This window comes from Pagrus major, chromosome 8 (genome assembly GCF_040436345.1).
Source record: "Pagrus major chromosome 8, Pma_NU_1.0".
NCBI classification, from domain to species: Eukaryota; Metazoa; Chordata; class Actinopteri; order Spariformes; family Sparidae; genus Pagrus; species Pagrus major.
The window spans coordinates 3,384,514-3,407,076 of record NC_133222.1 but is presented as its reverse complement, the minus strand read 5'-3'; the positions used below and the strand labels follow the sequence as shown (position 1 = coordinate 3,407,076).

Sequence of the window (22,563 nt, the reverse complement as noted above, 5' to 3'; positions counted from 1 at the left end):
CCATTATAGGTGAAAATGATGTTTATGAACCTTTACGATGCTTATTAAATGGATTTATGGAAGTATTTAATGTTTGTTTTCACAGTGAAATGACTAAAGTTTAATTTACCATTAATTCATTATGTTTATTATAACGTGATACCAATATTATTAGTGTTTTAACGCATGTTTTGTCACTAGTAGGACAATTAAACTCACTTAAAACAACTTTAAGAGGAAAACAGCGATGATCAGAAATACATGCAGCATCAGTCAGCCATGCATTTCAACAGAAACATGACTGAGACCGACTAACACCGAAAATGTGTTGATGTTTATACCCAGAGATGACGCGTCCGTGTGAAATGTGAAGCGCGTAATCTGGTGACATTATCGCGGATTGTTTGTGGTTTTTGTGGCTTGTAATGATCATCGTGCTGCGTGTTTAACAGTCAGCCCAAAACAGCCTCTCGGGTGGCTGTGATTCATGTTGGTGGAAAAAAAAAAAAAAAAAAAAAGCAGAGGTAGGAGGAGAGGAGAGGAGGACACTCGGCGGCGGTGTGGTGTCCGCCCCTCTCTGAGAAGTAAAGAGTTAACGGAGCGGTGGGTTTGCCCATTCTCCTGCTGTGAGTGACGCGATCATCTCTCTTATCCCTCAACTTTGCCTGTTGCCAGACCAGGCAGCCGAGGTGGACGCTGGCTTCTCACGGCTGTCATTCTCAACGCGATCACAACCGACTGAAAAACAACACTTTTTACGCTCCCCTCCGCCTCCTTTTATTTATTTTTTTGTCCCCGCTGACTTTTTTTTCTCTCCCCTCTCTTCTACCGCAGGCTGCTGAATCCGTAGCGATGATTTTTAGTTTTTCTTTCCATCGGACTCCCCGATGTTGTGCAGTCTACTACACGAAGGCGTGAATCTTTTTTTTTTTTTTTTTTTTTTTTTTTGTGACTGAGTAGAAGGTGGATCTTCCCGGATACGGCGAGAAAGGAGAGGGGGGTTTATTGAAATAAAAAACAGAAGAGTTTGACGGAAATCCCCCCACAAATAAAACATGCCGCGGAGGAAACAAGAAGCGCCCAAGCGCGCAGCAGGTACGTGTGTGTGTCCAAAACTGTAATGTGCGTAAAAATCCAGCGTTACTGCGGATGTTACCTTTTGTTTTGTAAAGCTCACTTTACAGTCACTGCATTTCCGTTTCCACTTTGTGTGTGTGCGTGTGTGTGTGTGTGTGTGTGTTTCTCTCTCTCTCTCTCTTTAACGATGCGCTTTGTCACTCTTGGCTACTCTTGTGAGACCTCATAGAAACTGTCCCTCTTTAAAAAGCGGATGTGCGGTTTTTTTTGTGTACAACAATCTGAGAGATCTTTGCGGGTTTGTGTGTCTCTCCACTCCGCTGTAGTCCCCAATCGGATGAGTTGACTGCTGTAAACTTTCGCTTCCTATTGTTCCCAACGTGAAATCCACTCGTAGTTTTTTTGAACCGATCCGAGAGCTGCTGTCTTGTATTTTGATCTGTAAAAAAAAAACCCCTCTGGAAACCAACCGTGTTTTCTTGATAGTGAGTGCCCGAGGCGTGCCATAAGGTGGTGGGGAGGGAGGAGTGGAGGCGGCTGGGTGGGGGGGGGGGGGGGACATGAGGGCTTTGTGCGCATTTGATCCAAGCGCATAACTTCTTTGCACAAGCGGCAGGAAGAAGAAGAAAAAAAGAAAAAGAAAAGCCCTACCTCTGAGCTTTTTCTTTCTTTCTTTTTCTTGGGATAAGATAAACAATTTGAGAGCGGACAATGGGGGTTTCGTGGGCTGGAAGGAGCCATAATCGACAGTTGCCATGTCCGATTTGACGGTTGATTGATTGGCTGTCATGCGGCTTTGATCTGATCCTTCCCGATTTGCATCAGAAAATCACTTCCCACCATGTGCTGCAGGCCCCTGACGTCACGTTTAAACCACTTTGAAAGGCCCTGTGTACTTTTTACCCTCTCTCTCTCACACACACACACTCTCTCTCTCTCTCTCTCTCTCTCTCTCACACACACACACACACACACACACACACACACACACACACACACACACACACTCTCTCTCTCTCTCTCTCTCTCTCTCTCTCTCTCTCTCTCTCTCTCTCTCTCTCTCTCTCTCTCTGTCTGATGGTCAACTGACTCACGAAAAAGTGAAAGAAGGGGGGACAAAGTGGTTTCACTGTGAGACATCACTCACACACACAAACAGACGCACACACACACACACTTCCAGCAGAGAACATCACACTCCCATGTGCACATGCTCACTTATTCACTTTGAACACACACACACAGCCTCACACACACTCACTCACACACACACACAGTGGGTAGAGGAGGCGGGGAGGAGTGGGTTAGAGGTTGTAAAAGGAGCCGTGTGCTATGTAATGGAGGGGAGGAATGGGTTTGCTCTGTCAGACCGGGCCGTCACAACGGCTTTGTTTCATGTTTGATTTAATTGTCTCTCCCCTGACAGGCCCATTCATCAATGGCTTTAATGGTCAATCAGAGACAGGCTGAGTGAGTGCTCCCATTCTGTTTAGCCATAAGCTGGCCTGGGCTTTTATTTCATCAAAATGCCCCAGCCTAATGTACATGCTCACTGGCTCAGAGTGGCCGCGGGGAGCACATAAAGAATGACTGAAAGCTTTCTGATTTCAGATCAGTGAGAAGGATGGGGCTTTTTTTTTTTTTTTTTTTTTCCCTCCTCTCTTTGCGTCTCCTCCTCTCCTTTCTCCTCCTCTCCTCCCCGGCTACACTGCTGCTTCTCTGTTGACGGAACGGGAATAAAAGGCTGTAATATAGATCGTTTTGTGTTTTTAGAAAACAACTTTTTCTCCCTGAAACCACGCTTCTTTGTTCATTCATTCATCTATTCATTTCTTCATTTTTTCATGCTCCCCTTCCACCCCTGTCAGTCAGCCCGTGCAGCTGCAAGTTATAAAGTTGTCAACTGTTCAGTGGCACACAAAGGGTGATGATGAATTGATTGCAGCACAGAGCATGGTGATAGAGAGAGCAAAGAAAAGGATGACAGATGATGGGCCTTGATTAGGGACTTAGGGGGAGAGTCAGCCCACTGCAACCTTGAGACTTGCATGAAAAATCCCCCCTCCACCACCACCACCACCCCTCGCTCCACACACACACACACACACACACTGCTTTGCTCTCTCATTGTCTCTCCACCACACACTGTCTCAGCTTCTCCCTCTCTTTCCTTCCTCTGTCTGAGAGGGTTTCTCTCTCCACAGTAGAAAACTTGTTTTGCCTGCTTCATTAGCGTTGGTCCAATTAGCCGTGAGGCTGATGGAGTCCTGACAGGCCCTGTGATTGGAGATGACAAGCTCGGGGTGCCCAGCCCAATGAGGTTTGCCACCACTTTGATGTAATCAACTTGATATTACACAGAGCCGCTCGCCTTTGGTTGTGCTGTAACTCAATTTTCCGCTGCAGGTGACAAATGGGCCTGCCTACCTGGGTCAGGTCTGAGTGCTCTTAACAACCGAGGGCAGCTGGCCACGTAAACAGCCGAGCAAACATGAGAAAGAGACTCCCCCAGCTGTGGAAATACAGGCCTCCTTCCTCTGCGGCTGGCCATTAGCATCGCCGCGAGCCCGAGTCGGGGCCCGAAGCTGTTGAAATGGCTGCAGAAAGTTGAAATACTCCACCGACTTAACAGGAAGTCAACATCAGCTTTACAACGTGTGGGCAAAGACGCGGCGATTTCACTGGAATGTTTAACCTGTACAGTATGTCCGCAGAATGGTGTCAGTGTGTTTAGTGTGCACCGTTCTCTGTCATGGTCTAGTCATATATGTGTGCGTGTGTGTGTGTGTGTGTGTGAGAGTCCAACACAGAAGGAGAGGGGTGGGGACGGGTGTTAGTCTGATTTGGACCGGGCTCCACAGCAACAGTCTCTTCTTTCTGCAGGGTCAGGATTATAGCTGCCAGACTGGCAGCCATCACTCATGTCTCACTGTGAGTGAGTGAGTGTTTGTGTGTGTGCACGCTAATATCAGTGAGCATGCTCTTTCTGATTTGTTGGGATTGTGTGTGTGTGTGTATGTGTGTGTGTGTGGGGGGGGGGTTTGGCTGGAGATAGTGATGAAAGGAATTGTAACTGTAGACCACCTGCTGGGGTCGAGCCATAATTCTCTGAACTGCGTATGCACTCTACGTAGCTCGGCTTCTTCCATCTCTGCAGCGTACTCCAAACTTACCAACACAACATGTAGTACACAAACATGCCTGGTAGAGACACGAGCATTTTGCAAGCACACATTGCAGACACATGCTCGCATGTTGTGACTGGGCTGTAAAAAGCAGCCAGCGAAAATGAAGTAAGCTGTTTTTATATCTGTCTGCCTTCCTGTTGTTTAAGTGTGAAAAGCATGCCCTTACGGAAGCGGCGGGGGAGCGAGTGCTGGGACCTAATTGTTTCGACCGACATACGGACTGACAGCGTTTCGCGAGCTTTAACAACAATACGCCTCCGCTGGCGTTGTTTGCAGGTGCGAGCGCGGCGAATGTTTTGGCCTTGCAGGGCCCGTTGCTAATGAAAGTCCTGTGGCTGGATTCCGGTGAGGTTGAGTCACGTCTGTGATCTATGTGTCTGATAAGTGCATACCTAATGAGGCTGTGAGCACCAGTGGAAGGAGGAGGGCTGACAGAGTGTTTCCCACAGGTATTGACAGATGCCTTTTTGTTTTTGCCATAGGCCCTGACTCCATAAATCCTGCCTGTGTAATGATAACAGTGCCACCCTGCCAGCAAGTGAGTGAAAGGGAGAGTGTAAGAGGAGCGAGGGGGAGGAAGAGGAGGAGGAGGTGGGGACGATGAGGAGACGAAGAGTGGGGGCGGTGAAATGGGCCTTCTCTCCTTTTTAACACACACTTGGCAGATGTCAAGCCATAGGGTTGGGCTCCGGGAGAGAAAGAGGAGTGTAAGTGCTGTAGTAGTGTCACAAATAGAAAACCGTTTCCCTTTCAGCTTTCAGTGTGCTTTCAGCCGAAGGTTTTCAGCCGGGACTGCTGTCTGGGCACTGAGTCGGAGGCTTTGTAAAAATAGTCCCACCGCTGTTGTGATAGATGCAGCTGCACTGTGGCGACAATTGGGACAGGCTGGATCCCTCCAACACCACCTCCCACCCACCCACCTTCGCTCGCTCTCTCTCCCTCGTTCTCCCGCCCCTCCCAGAGGTAGCGAGCGTCACAGCCTGGTTGGATGTGTTCTCTTTTTCGGGGAAACTGAGCTGCTCCGGTCTTCAGGGGTCCTGAAACCCAATCCAGGAGGAGAATAGCCCCGGCCATGCCAGAGAGCCGATTTCCTTTTCAACAGAGTCATTTATCACTGACCCACCCTTCGCTTCTGACACGGTGACGTGTGTCATTTATCAAACAGGCTTTACCAGACACACAGAGGAGGGGAGGTGGATAGGGGGGGGTGGAGGCAGAGAGGAAGAGAACGAGAGAGTGAAAGAAGGGGAAAACAAGACTAGAGAGAAACAAAGAGAAGGAGAGGAATGGAGAATGAGGTGCAGAGTCAGTGGAGAGAGACAAGAGGAATGGAGGGTCTGTCGTTTGTGTGTGTGTGAGAGTTTTTCCAGGGAAGAGCGAGTTTTCCTGAAAGCCCTTCGAGGAGAAGCGTTTTGGGAGGGGAGATTTTTTCGAGATGACAGGGAGGATTGAGTTACACTGAGTTGTGTTTTGATGAGTGACAGTATGTTCTCCATGACACGTGTCTGGATGTCTGTACGAAGGGGAGAAAAAATATACTTTGCGAGTACACAAGTCCGACAAGTGTGTTCGGCGTGATGTTCTCGTAATATATGCGAGACGAACACACGTAGGAGCAATGTAGAGGTGTGTGTGTCTGTGTGTGTGCGTGTGCACACGTGTGGCCATATGGCGTCAGTGTTTAATAACGTATGAATGTGTGTGTGTGTGTGTGTGTGTGTGTGTGTGTGTGTGTGTGCTGCTCCCTGATGAGCAGGGCTGACAGGTATCACTCATGCAGCAGCCTGGCCTTTAAATGAACCCGAGCTGCTCTGCTCTCCCGTGGCCCTAACAGGCTCTCTCCAAGATGGATGCTTCTTTAAAAATCAGATTAATGATGGATACCAGGCTTATAGTGCCATTTATCATGAAGAATATTATTTAGGCCGGCCGTGTATGGCTGTAACTGGAGAGCCAGGACGAGAAGAAGCAGGGTGGAAAGCCTTAGACAGACACTCACTGTGTGATGGATGGCTGAGCGCTCTCTCTGAGTGTTACTAGACACCAGTGCCGCAGCAGTAGGCCATAATCAGATAGCCCAGGGATGTTTATCCCGCAACTACACTACCCAGATTGCCTTGCCTGAAGGGTTGCTTTATGAAAGGTATAGTCTATCATTATTATCATCTTCAAAAAGTTAGTGGAGTCATGAAAAACTCTAGACACTGAAGGGCACGTAGCCGCCTCCGTGGAGTTTATTGCAATTATAAAATGATCCATTGGATCCAATCTAACTGACTGTAATGATTACCTAGAAGTTTCCATTGAGCTTTGCCCAGAAGAGTCCCTGGCCCAGCAGCGTTCCCCAACAATCATGAATAAAAGAGTACAGTGAAGGGGTCGAGGCGAGGCCAGCTCTGCTGCCGCTACGGAGAAGTAAAAAAAAAAAAAAGATAAAAAAAAAACTGTTGTTTTGTTTTTTGTCCTCTTCTCGTTCCCTCTCTCTGTCTCCTACCTCCTCCTCCTACTCACTACTGTGATTTATGGTGGCCATCCATCTTCAGGCTGCGTCCATCACCTCCTCGTTGCTAGGCGATCATGGCAGCAGCTGTGCGTTGTGAGAGGGGTCTGCTCGTCCCACTCCCAAGACTCGACTTTATTCCCCTCACCCCCTCCAACACCGCCGCCGCCACTACATTAACATTTAACTTTAACCGCGGCCCCCAGTTCCAGCCGCAAACATAATCCCAGTTTCAGACCCGAACCCGTCCCTTCATCTCGACTGTAGCCCCAGTTTGACCCCCTGATTTAGTGTCAGCTCTTTACTCCAGCCTGCAGTCACCTTTAACCCCCAGCCGTCACTTCAGACACACAGGAAAGCAGATTTTTAGCACAAACCTTCAAGGAAAGTTATGTTTTGTAGCTTCTGTCGACATAGTTTATGTCATCATTACATTTACATTTAATGTGTTTTTGACAGATGTCTGCACATTCTGCGTTAACACAGACGAGATGTTAATTAAAATAGTTTTACAAAGAAGTTAACAGGACAAAGAAAACCTGACGGATAAATAGATTCTGTTTTTATCCAGATTATGAAAACACTCAGTTGGAGATCTTCCCTTAATTATGACCACTTTTACACAAAAATTAGTGTGTTAAAGCTTTTTTTTTTAAATACTGGTAAACTCGATTAAAATATGCAATTGACGTCATTCACATTGCAAACGTTGTCACAAATGCACCAGTTAAAAGCAGGGAACAGTAGACAGCAGCAGATGGTATACCTCATCAGACTACATCCAGAGTCTTTCTTACATTCTGAATTATACACATCATTTTTTTCCGGAGCTGATAACAGAAGTTGTTGTGAGTTGCACATGTGTAGTAACAATACTTTCAAACTCAACGCCAGCTGAACAATGTTTATAGCATCGTGTCTTAAGGGGTGAGTATTAGCGTGTCCACCCAGGTGTTGTTTCCTTAACAGCCGATCTGAGCTGCAGCCGATAAAAACCTTTGACTACTGCAGAGTTGTTGCTGACTGTACCTGTTCACGTTGAAGACAAAAGCCAGATGTTTCTGTTTTTTTGTCACAATGTAGCTGAGACCTATTCAGGAACATTAAGCCACAAATATTATTATTATTGCATTTAAATTGACGTGTTGAAATCCTGTCTGCTCCAGTGAAACCAGTCGTTGTGTGCAGTCCTGTTGTGTCTCTAACAAAATAGCAGTAGTTTATTTAGTGTCTCGCCTCATTGACACAACCTGGTGACTTCGTAACAACATTTTTGTATGAGGCCTGAACAGCTGAAGGAATGGGGAAGCAAACAGCAGTTCTGCTTCATGGAGTTTTGTTTGGGAACAAGTCCTGGAGAAAGATTGATGGGAAGAAGAAGGAGGCAGAGACGCGGGGTAGTTTAAGGAACTAAGAATCAAAATGGCTCGATGTGTAACGGCGCCTTCCCCCCGTTGCTATCTCGGACCTTATTGCTGCCCTTGGTTCTGCACCTGTGGAAGCTTGTTTGTGTTGGATTTTCTGTTTGTTTCCATTTTGTTTATCGCTTGTTGTGGCTGCATCAGGTTTCAAAACTGGGACCGGAGCTATGAGTTTGTCCTGCTCGTTCTACATTAGAGTTTAGTAGCGGGAGGCCTTTTTATATGTTTGTGGCTCATCTGGTGTCAGATAAAGAAGATGAATTTTCAGGTCTTGAAGGTCTGTATATGCAGCTGGTGGCTTTGAGGCTCGCTCGTAACATAACAGTCAGCCGAGGGTTGAATCTATTCAGTGCCTGTCTCTCTGCCTTACTTTCTGTGCGTGTCTCTCTCCCCTCTCTTACGATGTGCATTGACAAGGTTCAGCCCTAAGCTTTGCCTGGGGCCAGAATGATCTCTCTGTTTTTCCCATCTCCCATATCACACATCCTGCACTACAATCGGCGGACACAATGTATTCACAATGCCATCAGGGGGTAGAGAACACACACAAATAAAAAAAAAAACTTGACAAAGACATCCATGATCGCCAGTTACGCGATCGCTCGTATGAGCAAAAACGTAGCAGCAGAGTGAGGTGTTAAAACCCTGGAAAATGAAATGAGCAGCACAAGATAGCCTTCTGTGGTCATATCTGAAGCAGCGAATTATGTCAGAGCTGGTTAATTTTTCAAGTGGCCACAGATCACCTGTTACATATTTTCTCGTGGGACTTTTCAGCCAGCCTGTAAGGATCAAAGGGAGAGGAGGGAGAGAGCTAAGTTTGATTGAGTGTGTTACTTTGACAAATGTGTACAACAGAGAGGCATTTTAGGTATGTTACTGATCTGCAGCTATTTTGACAGAATGGGGCTGTTTTGGACTGAATTATTCTAATCTATTTAAAGAGTTTTAGGCTGCTGGGAAACTCGAGAGAGAGACAGAGAGTGGAAGTCGGCGGTTTTGCGGTTCTTGTGATTGAGACTGAGGTGACTTCCTGTCCTGTAGTGTTCTGGAGCCGTTTCCTGTCAGCGAGAGCCCCCCTGCTGAGGGGCCGTGTTGGTTTTTTAAGGGGGCGTCGAGGTCCAGTTGAAATACTGTACACATGTCAAGAAGCACTCGTCGTGTTGTGACACAGTTTAAACTGCGCAGAGGCCTCCTGTCCGATCGCGAGCTGACACGTGATCAAAGGTCGTGACAACTGTGTGTAACCTCCTTTCATCTTTTAATGAATTCTTTTATGCGAGGAATGCAGCTCAATGTCTGCGGGACAGAAACACGGCCATCGTGCATCCTTGTTTATTAAACCACTAACAATGGACTGAAATCTCTGTGCTTTTCCTTTTTTTCCTGTTGCTTGATTTTTTTTGTTGTTGTCTTTAAACAAGGCCATAAAATTGTTTTGTAGTCTTTACAGTGAGCTATAAGGGACCACCCATGTAGACAATTTCCTTTCCCCTCCCTGGATCAACCCAGTTGCGTCTTTGTGCACGGCACAGTCCTCCATGCATACGGTGATTGAGTTATAAATAAAGATGCAATCAAGCTGTGAAACCCCCGTACGAACATTACCTTTGTTTTAAGTGGCAGTTTTTGTTGTGTTTTCTTAAAATCCTAGTTTGATAATTAAAGGAGCACTACGTAGTTTTTGGGAAGAAATTTTCAATCGGCAGAGAAAAAATCTCCATTGATTGACTTTAATAACTGAATAAACTGAATTAACAAACTGACCTAAAAGGACGGCGAAAACTTGTACTGTTTTACTTTGTTTATATGTGGCGGACCCTGCCACCTTTCTCGCTTCAAACAGTGTTCTGGGGACCTTATTGTGCTTGTTTATTTACTTATGGAAATACATATTTATGAGTTTATATTATTACCTTATTAATATTGTAAATATAAAAATGTGGAATTTAAATTCCTTGATAAAAACTATAGTGCACCTTTAAGCATTGCTGTTCCTCATTTCTATCAGTGTAATATAAAAAATGTATGTTTTGAATTTACATTATTCATTACATTGCTTTATGAAGCAGGTAAACACCGTTTTTCTGAGATTATCTCACATAACAGAAGCTCAGTATGAATGTAAACAGGTCCTCTTATCTTCTTGCTGTATTTTCTGGCAAATAATTTCAGAAAAACAAACGATATACAGACATCTGCCGTCGATGCGCCACCTTTTTATAGCGTAAAAAAGCACAGATTAAATATTGCACTCATGCCGACCGCACAAAGGACTCACCTTTTTTATATCACGACGCCTGTGGCAAGGTTGTATCTTTTTTTTCTTCTTCTTTTTTTTCCAAGCAGTCATTCGAGTATGAGGGTCAGACATAGGTAGCGTTTTTAATGACACATCCTGTTTATCCCGCTGCTGTTGGGTGTGATCTGGCTCCCAGACTGTTTTCCCAGCTGTGGAGGTCGGACCAGGAATATGCACTTTGGTCATCAAGGGACAGACTCAAGAAAAGAGACAGGAGTTAGTTATAGCTTGATGAAGAGGTAGTGGATTGTGCTTTCGCAAATTCACATCCACTAAAATGAAACTAAATATATATGCTGTAGGGCTGGACAATACTATAAATCAGAATTATAGCGTTATTGTGATATGAGATCTTGTCTTTCTGGTTTAAAAGGCTGCATTACAGTAAAATTATGTAATTTTCTGAATTGTTCTACTTGTTCTGATACTTTGCCTTTAAGCACTTAGTCATTAATTGCTCATTACTGGTAATAATTTATCAAAAATCTCATTGTGTTAATATTTTGTGAAAGGACAAATAATCCCTACGATGTTTGATTTTGTCACCCAGTCCTTCATGAAGTGCTTTTGGGTCGGTTTCAGAATATCAACATATATTATAGCGTATCGTAATATAACCTAAAAAATATTGTGATGTTATTTTAAGGCCACATCACCCAGCCCTGTCGAGCCGTGATAATCAACAAACAAAGGAGCGCAAGGACTTCTACTGGAGAAACAGATGATTGATTGTTTTCTTTTAGGTCTTCAGATTATCACTCTTGCATACGAGGCCTATTTAAAATGCAGCATCAAAAAACAGACAGTGCTTTCAGCAGCACTTGAGGAGAGACAGCCCATGGGACAGAGGGAAGGAGACAGAGAGAGGCTCTGCTTTAGAGGCAGCCACAGCACCTTCCTGCTTAATCACCCCCTGTCCCTGCCCTGTCTGTTGTTCCTGATCGTCAGAGCAGCACTGCAGTATTTCTATCAGATGATCTCTCCCTCCTCGTCTGCGGCCCTTATGTTTATGAAAATGATACTCCACAGGAATGCCTCCTGCATGCCAAGATGTCACTGTCTTTCCTCATCGCTTGCATCTACGTGCATGTACGTGTGTGTTTGTGTGTGTGAGGCAGAGAGAGAGCGAGGTGGTGGTGGTGGTGGTGGTTGGGGGGGTGAGCTGGTGTCATAACCGACTGACTGACTGACTAGCTTTATTTATAATTACGTGGGGGTGTGTTTGAGGTTGCGTATATTAAAGGTGAAATGTGTGTTTCTGCATGAGATTTTTTTTCTGCAGCATGTGTGTTTGTGTGAATGTGTTATTGCTATTTCTGTTCGAGCCGTGACTGAGATGTTGATTGTGTGAAAGTGCACCTCCGACCGTTCTTATCCTCCCCACCCACCCTCCCCGAGAAAGGGATCATTCATGGAACCTAATGATTCTTGTCTTTCCCCCACATGGCATCAGCTCACTTTATCATTACAAGAACACACACTCTCTCTTCCTCTCACTTATACACACACTAGGAAAACTCATACATTGGCCCTACACCATATGCTCAGATAATAGTTAAGACTGCATCCAAGAGTATTGTTGTATTCATAATCCTCTCCTCTTTTTTTTTATTCTAAGGGAGCCTCTATACTCCCATCACCTTTTATTAGCTTGATAAATCACCTCTGTTGTCAGTCAAGCCAGGGAGAATAATTGGATGTGGTTGTCGCCCTGTGTGATGGATTATCAGTCATTGGGGATTAAATTAACAGATAGTGCTCAGACATAATGGTTTTTGTTTTGCATTTTAAATTGCCTGGGAGCACGGCTAGACTCTCCAGGTTTTATAGCTGGTCCTTTTGGACTTCTTTTCCCCCTCTCCATGCTATCAAGGCTTAATGACAAATGAACAATAACCTATAGGGCCGCAGCTCTATTAGTATGAAATGTAAAACATTTAATACCAAGCTCAGGCACAGAGAGGGGCCTGGGAAGGCTTACGAATGTGATAACATGGCATGAAATTGGATATAGCAATGGTTTGATGAAATAGCTTGACAATGTGAAGAAATATGTGGAATATTTTCTTGATGAGGAAGAGAAAGGTGACCTGACAACTTGGTCAAGCGGTGTGTCAGGCTCGCCTGATGCAAGCTGACATCTGTGACCAGCTAGTCAGGATACAAACACATTAACTGCCTCATCCTGGCTGGATTTCCTCTTTCAAATGAGAATCTGACACGAAATCCTTCCAGAGGAGAAGCGGAAGAGAAAGTAAAGCGAGGGGGATAGGAGGGTGTGGGCAGTCGCTCGAGCCGTGGTAGCAGTGAGATATCTCTCCTTGCGTGTTTTCCCGAGCGTGAGCGATTTACCTCCTCGCCCCCTTCTCCATCCTCCCAGACCCCTCCCTCCCCTCCACATCCACATTATCATAATTGTGTCCAGAACATGAGGGGCCGGGGAAGTGATCATGTCATTTTATTTACACCCTGCTTGGCCCTTTTTACAAACGACATGCCACTGACTGCCAAGCGGACTGGGGCCCGACGACATCTTTTGATCAGGGCTGTCGGGGCCTATCAGCGGAGAATGGCAGGTAATGGATACCCAGTGACAAACCAAATCTCCGGGAGGACGGAGAGTGGGCCGCACCTGCCAGGTCTCCATTAGGCTGGCCTCTCAGTGGGGCTGCCTGCTGACTGTGCCCCCAGGGCCCAAATCAGACCAGCGCCAGCCGCATGGCTGCCTAGAGATTGGCTGTTAGCACTGGAAATGAGAGTTATTTCAGCTATGACATTTTTGTTTAGACTGGACGTGTGTGTGTGTGAGGCGGTTGGGGGAATGAAGGATTTAGTCACAGCGTGTGTGTCTGTGTGTATGTGTGTGCCTGTTTGTGTCCACAATGTATGAGCGCACAAACTATGACTATACCTACAGCTTCTTTCTGTGGCATTTGTCTTAGTTTACAATATTGTCCGAAAATGGCCTCAGACCTGTCCACATGCCATCCGCTTTCTTTTTAGAGATTGTTTGTTTTTCCTTAAGTTGAGCGGTTTTGTGAGTGAGGTGGACAGGAAATGAGGGAGGGGGGAAGGCATGATGACACTGCGGAAGAAGGGGGCGAGCGGTGGGTGAGTTGGCGTTGAGTGGGTAGGCTCGCCACCACAGGAGACACGGGAGTTTGTGCGCACACACACACGCACACACACATCATTCTCCATGTAAGCAGTGGGCGCCAACATGCAAAGTGACAGATCGCTTATGCATTGCCATCATGTTGACGCGCCTCACTCTCACCTCGTCATCTTCATCCGTCTCCTGCGGTCTCATTTTCTTCCTCCCTTTATTTTGTTAGTTCCTTTTTCTTTTTAACGATGAGTGAAATGTCTTTGTTTTATATTCGCATGACATCTAACACCTGTTTGGACCGTGGTGATTTGCTTTTAAGAATGCAGCTTTAACCCGGAGTATCGACAATCTTCCGCACATTAAGAAACTAATGAACTCACTTCGGTCTAGATGGCACTGTCGGATGTCTATTCAACATGTCAGAATTTCTTCAACAAAATCCTGACATCCTTTTTCTTGAAATTCTTCAAGATATGCTCTTTGTCTGCATGCGCATGTGTGTGTATGTGTGTGTGTAATCAGAGAAGAGGCAGATGAAGAGGCGTCAGACATATTAACTGACAGATGGAGGTTGATCCAACTCATTTATTACCCCAGAGGAGAATGCCACAGTGAGATTGGGCTTCATTAATTTCAGATTTAGTTTTCATTTCAAGCTGTTGCGCCCTGAGATAAATAAAATGGCGCATTATGTTTTTGCCAAGATATTTCTTTTTTGTTTTCCTCCAATAGAAGGAGTGAAAAGAGGGGAGGCATAAGTTCCGTGTGGCTGGGGTAGTATATAAATACAGGCTCGCCTAGAGGAAAATAACACCTCAACGGTTGATGAGGTGAAATGGGATGACTGTAATTTCTCAGCTCAGCTTTAAAGGCTCCCACACAGATGGCTCATTTATCCCTGGGAGTCCTCGGGCACACATAGCAGGGAAACTTTTTCTCCAGTTATTCTAACATAGCGTGTTCACTCCCTGCAATTTAACTCATCTCTTTCTTTCTCTCTTTGTCTCCATTCTCCTTGCAGCCTATTCTCCTGAGGAGCTGACAGAGCAGGCTGTGGAGGATGAGGAGGTGGAAGCAGACGACTTGCCCTCAGCCCCTCAGGATGACCTTCCCATGAAAGATGAGTTTGTGGAGCAAAGTGCAGACCCTGCCAAGGAGCAGGCATGTGACCAGGAATCAGCTGGGGCCGCAGAGCTCTCAGGACAAGAGATGGACAGTGAGTCACATGTGAGTGAGACCAGTGACCGTCTCTCAGACTTCGAGAGCCCCTCCACAAAAGCTGAGAGCAACGTGGTCACAGCACCTCTGAATGGTGGCACTAAAACACCTCCCATAGGCATGGACACCTTAGAACAAATGAAGGCTATCTACTCCAGCTTCCTGAGCAGCCCCTTGTGGTCGCCGCTGAACTTTAATTCCGCACCGCCACAGGCGCAATCGTCAGCTTCTACAGAGAAGCCAGCTCGCAGCAACAGCACTAGTAGCAGTAGCAGCTGCAGCAGTGGAAGCTATGACTGGCACCAGTCTGCAGTGGCAAAGTCACTACAGCAGCATCCTCCCCAGAGCCGTCACCATGTTCAGTCTGAGCCCAGCCTCTTTAGTACAGTCCAGCTCCACAGGCAAAACCCAAAGCTGTTTGGCTCAATCTTCAGTGGGGCCAGTAAATTTCGCTGTAAGGGCTGTAGTGCTGCTTATGACACCCTGGTGGAGCTGACAGTTCACATGAATGATACAGGCCACTATCGCGATGACAACCAGGACAGGGCCGGCAGCGGCGGGAAGCGCTGGTCTAAACCACGCAAGCGTTCCCTGTTGGAGATGGAGGGGAAGGAGGATGCCCAGAAGGTTTTGAAGTGCATGTACTGTGGCCACTCCTTTGAATCCCTCCAGGACCTCAGTGTCCACATGATCAAGACCAAACACTACCAGAAAGTGCCTCTGAAGGAGCCCATGGCCCCTGTGGCAGCCAAAATCATGTCTTCTAAGAAAAGGGGACTCGTGGGCTTGGATCTCACCCCGTCACCACGCTCTAGAGAAGGAACCCCCAAAGCTAAGCATTCACAGGCAGACCTGAGCGAAACCTCACAGAAGTCTTCCTCCAGCCCCTACAGCACTCCCAATAACCGCTACGGCCACCAGAACGGTGCAAGCTATGCTTGGCAGTTCGAGTCCAACAAATTCCAGATCCTCAAGTGTATGGAGTGTGGCAGTTCCCATAATACACTACAAGAGTTGAGAACCCACATGATGGTGACAGGACACTTCCTGAGGGTGACCAGCTCTGTGGGAAAGAGAATCAAAACACTTCCTGAGGCCACCTCCCCCAATCCTGTGAGGGTCACCACACCTACTGAACACAGGGTCCAGTCTGTCCCGCTCGCACCCTCCACCTTCTCTCCTCCACCTCTTCAAACCACCACGACCTCCCCCGCTACCTCCCCTCCTCTTAAAGAGATCAAAAAGGAGGAGGTCGAGGAGGAGTGCACTAAGGAAGAGGCTGTTGGAAATGAGAAGCATGTTGCAGTTCCAGTTGGGAAGGAGGAGGACACTGAGAAGGAAGAAAAATATGACATCTCGATGTATAACTATCTCACTGAAGAGGACCTGAAGGAGAGCCCTAAAGGTGGCTTTGATATTCTCAAATCACTGGAAAACACTGTGACTTCAGCCATCAACAAGGCACAGAGTGGGAATCCGAGCTGGGGGGGCTACCCCAGCATTCATGCAGCCTACCAGTTCCCCAGTGCCCTCAAGCTCCAACAGGGCAGCATGGACAAGAACTCCCCAGTGAAGTTCCTGTTCAACGGAGGGGACGGCACTTTGTCCTCCCTTGCCAAGAACCAGCCCCTCATTTCCCCACCACTTAGCCAGTCCTCCCCTTTCCCCTGCAACAACTTCCAGGCGATGGAGGATTTAGTGAAAAAAGTGACTGAGAAAGTAGCAAAAGTAGAGCAAAGGGTGAAACAGTTGTCTCCCAAGATGGAGAATCATCTCTCTCCCTGCAGTAGTGAGGCTGGAGAGTCTCATAAGGGAGGAGAGGCTGACTCGCCTCGGGAATGGCGGGCAGTCACCCCAGCCAATAGCGACAGGGGAAGCCATAGCGACAGAGCGTCCCCTGCAACAGAACCCAAGAGAGAGACAGCAGTCAAATCCCCACTCACCTCGACGCTGAGATGCAGTACCGCCATTATCACTGGCCATACTCCTCCAGAGCAGCCCTTTGTCAACCCTCTAAGTGCTCTTCAGTCAGTAATGAACATTCATTTGGGGAAAGCAGCCAAGCCTGCCTTGCCAAACCAAGATCCCCTGAGCATGCTCTCCAGGCTCAACCAGAGCATGGCTGAGAGGGCTGCTGTGGCCGCCCCTCCCTCACAGACCAAAAAGCCGGAAAGTGTAGTTGATAATAGTTTTTGCCAGCCAAGTGATGACCAGCCTATGGACCTGACAAAAGGGAAAAGCGATAGAGGAGGATCTGTTGGCTCTGCCCCCCTCACTCCTTCATCCACAGCCTCCTCCATCTCCCCCTCTTCCCTTGTTACTCCTGCAAAGCTAACAGTGGTCTCCCCCTACACATCCAGCAGCCCTCTCCATGAAAACGCATTGTCGGATATCTCAGACATGCTAAGGAACCTGACACAGTCCCACCATGTCCCAAAGCCTCCCTCACGGACCCGGGTCACCGATAAAGCCGAGATTGTGGGCTCTACTCACGACGAAGATGACGCGACCATGCATGGCCACAAGCGCAAAGGTCGTCACTCCAACTGGAACCCCCAGCACCTCCTCCTCCTGCAGGCCCAGTTTGCCTCGAGCCTGAGGCAGACATCAGAGGGGAAGTACATCATCAACGACCTCAGCCCGCAGGAGAGAATGCACGTGTCTCGGTTCACAGGCCTCTCCATGACCACCATCAGCCACTGGCTGGCTAATGTCAAGTACCAGCTAAGGAGAACTGGCAGAACCAAGTTCCTCAAAAACCTGGACTCTGGTCAACCCATATTCTTCTGTAGTGACTGTGCCTCACAGATCCGAACCCCAGCAGCGTACGTATGCCACCTGGAAGCCCACCTAGGGTTCAGAATCAGAGACCTGGCCAAGCTGTCTCCCAAACAGACTGTCAGGGACTCCCACACTCTCACTGAGAAACTAGTGCCCCTGGAGTCCTTCCTTTCCCCACAATCACAAGATGACTGCAGTAGTAATGGGGCAGTGTACCGCTGCCAGCTCTGTGTCCGTAAATTTGCCACTAAGCACGCCATCAAGCTTCACCTCAGCAAGAGCCATGGGAAGTCTCCAGAGGACCATCTGCTATATGTGTGCGAACTAGAGAAACACTAAATTGCTCTCAGCAGTAGTCGTACTGGAAAACACATGTAGAATGGCTGTTAAAAACAAAAAAAAACAGAGAATATTTCAAAGTGCACAAGGATGGCATGAACTACTGTTATAAATGTCAGCGCGAGGTGTTTACATCTATTCGGCCTATAAACATTTCTGATTTCTCTGTATTTCAAAAAGACATTTATTTCAAATCAAAATATACTGTAGGTCAAAGATATACAGCCTGATTTGTTGTCAGCTTTGTTGTCTCCTTTCACTCTATGTACACCTTTGCTAACGCGAGAGACAACAGAAGACAGATGATTTCATGATCACGGTGAAGCTCGTTTGACTAGAAGGTCAGCTAATAACTTGACTTGAAAATGTATTAACTTTATTGTATTTATTTTGTATTTTTTGTGAGTTTGCTTTTGATTTGCTGGTAGACTGCATGTTCAACAAGTTTTACTGTTACATTTGTACAGTCCTGTCCTGTCCAGATTTTAAAAATGCCCTTTCAAACTGGTCATTTTTTTAAACACCTTAAAACAGCCAAACGCCTGGGAACGCTCCTTTTAAAAAGAATCTGCCAAACAGCAAAAGTTCATTGCTTGTTTTTATAGTTTTCTCTGTACAGCCTATTGATTTTTCTTGCTGATTGTAAAAGCTGCCTTGTTCTTTATCATTGAGTGAGGGGCACTTAAAATCCAGGTCTGTGTAAAAATGTATATAAAGTGTATAAGCTTACAACTTGCTGTTTAAATTATGCATACTTGTTATATTTCCTAATTTAAGAGGACTATGACTATCCACTGGTGCAGAGCCTTTGAAGAAGATTAAAAGGACATTGTTTTGCACAATAGTTTTATAAATGTTATTTGATAAAAAAAAACAACAATACAAATATGTTAATGCCTTGTGCTTCTATGATTAAATTGAATTAACTGCTGCATAAAAAAGTTGTTTTCTTTCGTATTTCCCACCAGAAAAATGTGTAGATCAAGGTGCATGATGAGTCTCCAATTTAAAAAGCGATATTTCAACAGGTGACATTTTAAAGCAGTCCGTTAATGAAGAGAGATAACTGACACGTCACAGAAGTGTCCAAAAATATAATTTCCAAGCTGTTACCTAATTTTTCACCTGGCTTACTGAAAAATCATCCATCTTAGAAAAAAAAAAAACCCAACCCCTCCCAATTCCCGTCCCACATTGTAATGACTAAGCATTTACAAATCAGCTGACAGATTGCTCAAAAAGCCACATCTGCAGAAATGCTGAGCAGAACTTAAAAAACCCTCAGCATTTTTAATCCGCCGTTGTCTTCACAACTGCAATTTGTCTCGATATTCCCGGTGATTTCTGTGTCGTCGTGTTGTTGTGGGGCGGACTCGAGAGGTGCGAGCGGTGCCACTGCCTGCAAGGCGTCTGGCAGGTGGTGTGTGCTGCATGTAAACCACCAGATGTTTCTGAAACGAGCCACTGGAGGAGGAGGAGGCAGGCGGGCTGCAACAGCAGGCAGAGTGGGCTGATTACCACGGGGGCTTGGATGCCATCAGGAGCCCTGGGCACAGACAGCAGATCTGGCACACACCTGGACTCCAAGACTGTCCCTTGGAAAAAATAAAGCGGATCCTATATACGCGCACTGAGACGAGCTGACAGTGGTGCAGAATGCACAGACAGGTGCTATTCCCTCAAAGCAGGCTTTTGGATCTAACAATATTACTGGCAGGTGTTGATGCTATCAGAGTAGTCACAATTCAGGCTCAGTGCCATGTAATGAGAAAGTTTTTTTTATGTTTGTCAGTGTGCAGTGTGTGATAAAGGCGCGCACACACACACACACACAAACACACAAACACACACATTTAGTTCTCAAAATTTTTCTACCATCTACCTTTGTCTTATTTGAAGATGCCTGGGGACACCATGTTCTTTCTGTTTGATGTTCCCAGGCTTCACTTGTCATGACTGACTGACTGAGTGACTCGAGGGCCGGGGAAGTTATCTGGTTACTATGGTGACGGCCATTTGCCCAGCCTCTAACCCTGCTCGCTCACTCAACGGAGGACAGCCCGAGTGCAGCACACCCATTTACTCTCTTAAATCTCATCATCTCGCTTCAGTTCCTCCCACCCGGGAACAGATTAATTAACACACACACACTGTGTCCTGACCCCGTCTTCTCACACAAACTCATTACCGCCTCAGACTTGCTCCCGGCCCTCCGACGTTTAGGATACATTGGTCTAACGTTGTGGGAGAACCCAGTGATGACTCACATCTGACAAGCAGAATAAAGCCCTTAACAAAGGATGATAATTGAAAGATGGGATTCAGAACGGTAGCCATTGATAATGCAAATGAAAACGGGGCTGAGCTGCCTTATTGAATATCTTGTGCGTTTTCCGAGCTTACCGAGTCCTTGCAGATATAAAATTATCTCTCAGACGTGTTCAGTTTTGTTGTTTTTTTTCAACATGGTATGTGTTGATGAATGCTTTAGGCTTAGTGATGGACTCGTGGTGAGGATGGTTGGGGGCGTTAATGAGATAGTTGACACTTTGGGGGTTAATGAGGGGCTGGAGGGAGAGGGCTAAATGATTGGACTTCTGCTTGGATGAGCATTATAGTGGCTGCTAGAGGAGAGCACTGTAGAAGCTGTAGATCTGCTGCAGCCAATTATTTAGCATGAAAGACACAAAACTCCTCTCAATTGTATTTTTCCGTGATAATAAAGAGGAGATTAGATGTGTTATCCATTGTTCTTTTGTCTTGAATATCCTTGAGGGCTGGGTAGTTATAGACGCCGATGCGCCTCAATGCTCCTAAAACAAAGTCAGCAGTGAAGGGGGAAGAAAGGAGGCGGACAGGACAGGGATAGGATAGGAGGAGAATGAGTCCCCCCACTCCTCCACTCCACAGATCTCCCATCAGCTCTTGTCATCCCTCTAATGAATATCAGTTAAATTGCTCTGTGGATCTGAGGAGTTTGGATGTCAATGTGATTTGTGTGAGTGTGGCGGATGGAGGGGCCCAGACTAATGAAAGGCGAGCCTAGCCTGACAGAGTGATGAGCATCAAGCCCATCAGACCAATCACACAAGAGTGGCTGACAGCGCCGACAGACAGACAGCTGAGGGAGGAGAGGCTATGCATTTAGGAAAACAAAATGGCTGCCAAAATAGTGGTGGATGTCTTTAGAGCACATTGATATATATCGCTCCTGTCTTCGTGTGCTTGCACAGTTGTGCAAACGGATGCGGGCAGCTGTGTCACACACAAAAACTACAGCACGTGATCCGGAAAATACGTAGATTGTGATTTCAGGAAGATTTATAGGAGCCGGCTCCGTTGTGCGTTTTAATGACTTCACGTTAATCAGAGAAAGTCTTAAAAATATCAACAGGTTGAAGAGGATAAAATGGGTTAACCGCTATTAAAAAGGGACGACAAATCAAATGTTCCTCTAAGTGTCCCCTGCTTGACATCACGATTTGATAAACAACCATGTTGTTGGCCACAAACAAGCTCCGAGTCATCCTAAATCTTTGCGTGCCAAGATGGAAGACAATGTAAGAAAGTGTTTGTAGTGAAGGTGACATGATGTCTTCTGACAGCAGCGAAGGAGTCATGGGTAGAGCTGAGTTAGCTTCACCTTGGACCTCTGACCCCCTGTCTCTAATGTATGGGAGGAGTCACACGCATCTATGACAGCTAATATAAAGGTCACTGGCCTGTTTTCAATCGGTGCCAGACAGGAAATACTGCCTTCACTCTCCGCAACATTAAAGAAAATCAACGTTAATGTAATTTCTTTGGATGGGCACAAAAGATTTAAGCGTGCAAAGATTTTGCGTGAGACAGAGACACACAGAGGAAGAGACAGAGAGGTGAGTTTAAGATGGTCTGATTTCCAAATGTGCCTTCACTAGTGGGTGCAGGTTTTCATGCTGCTGTGTTGCAGTGTGCCGCTGCCGTCTGAGATAGCTGTCAGAGGTATTTTGGTGTGATATCTGACAGATTTGCTAAAGACACTCGTCTCAGGGCACTACTCTATATATCGTTAGTTTAATGCACAATGACATGACCAATTATAGCGAGCTACATGCTCAAATAGCATGTCAAAACCTGTGTATCAATCCATTAAGTCCTGTCTCCCATCACATTAAGTGGTACCTTTAGCTATCTGTTCGGCACGTAAAAAGGAAAATGCTGACGGAATGGAAAATCTGCCTGTGCTGTTCACAGAGCTGATGTCTTTTGGAGAAGGAGGCTGTGTCGCTCTCTCTCTCTCTCTCTTCTCTCTGCTTCTTTGTCCCTCTCTGTACCGCTCTCTCGCTCACTTGCTCATCCCAGCCACGGAGTGAAAAAATGCATAAACAATACATCTAGATAATGGCCTGCATTGTTTACTTAGCTCTGAAAATGTATTTGTGCAAAACTCTAAAATGCATTTAGGGGGAATCATTCACTCTGTGTAAAGCCTTGTTGACATTGGGGTGCTCTCAAAAGCAGGGGAAGTGTCATAACAACATCATACATCACTGTATCAATTGGAATAAGAGGATGTGATGATCGCTCGGAACAGACCAGTAGATTCGACCAGTAGCCGCTCTGCCTCTCCCAGTATTTCTGCATCAACCTGCCTCGTTGGCCATGAC

General features: G+C 46.3%; 1 protein-coding gene across 1 annotated transcript; it reads left to right on the top strand.

Annotated features, from left to right (window-relative positions):
- The first annotated feature begins 676 nt into the window (after positions 1 to 676).
- Positions 677 to 18,855, top strand: tshz3a (teashirt zinc finger homeobox 3a). The gene is made up of 2 exons (XM_073471331.1): positions 677 to 1,074; positions 14,598 to 18,855. The coding sequence occupies exons 1-2, from the start codon at positions 1,035 to 1,037 to the stop codon at positions 17,912 to 17,914; spliced, it is 3,357 nt and encodes a 1,118-aa protein (XP_073327432.1). The 5' UTR covers positions 677 to 1,034; the 3' UTR covers positions 17,915 to 18,855.
- The last annotated feature ends 3,708 nt before the right edge of the window (positions 18,856 to 22,563 follow it).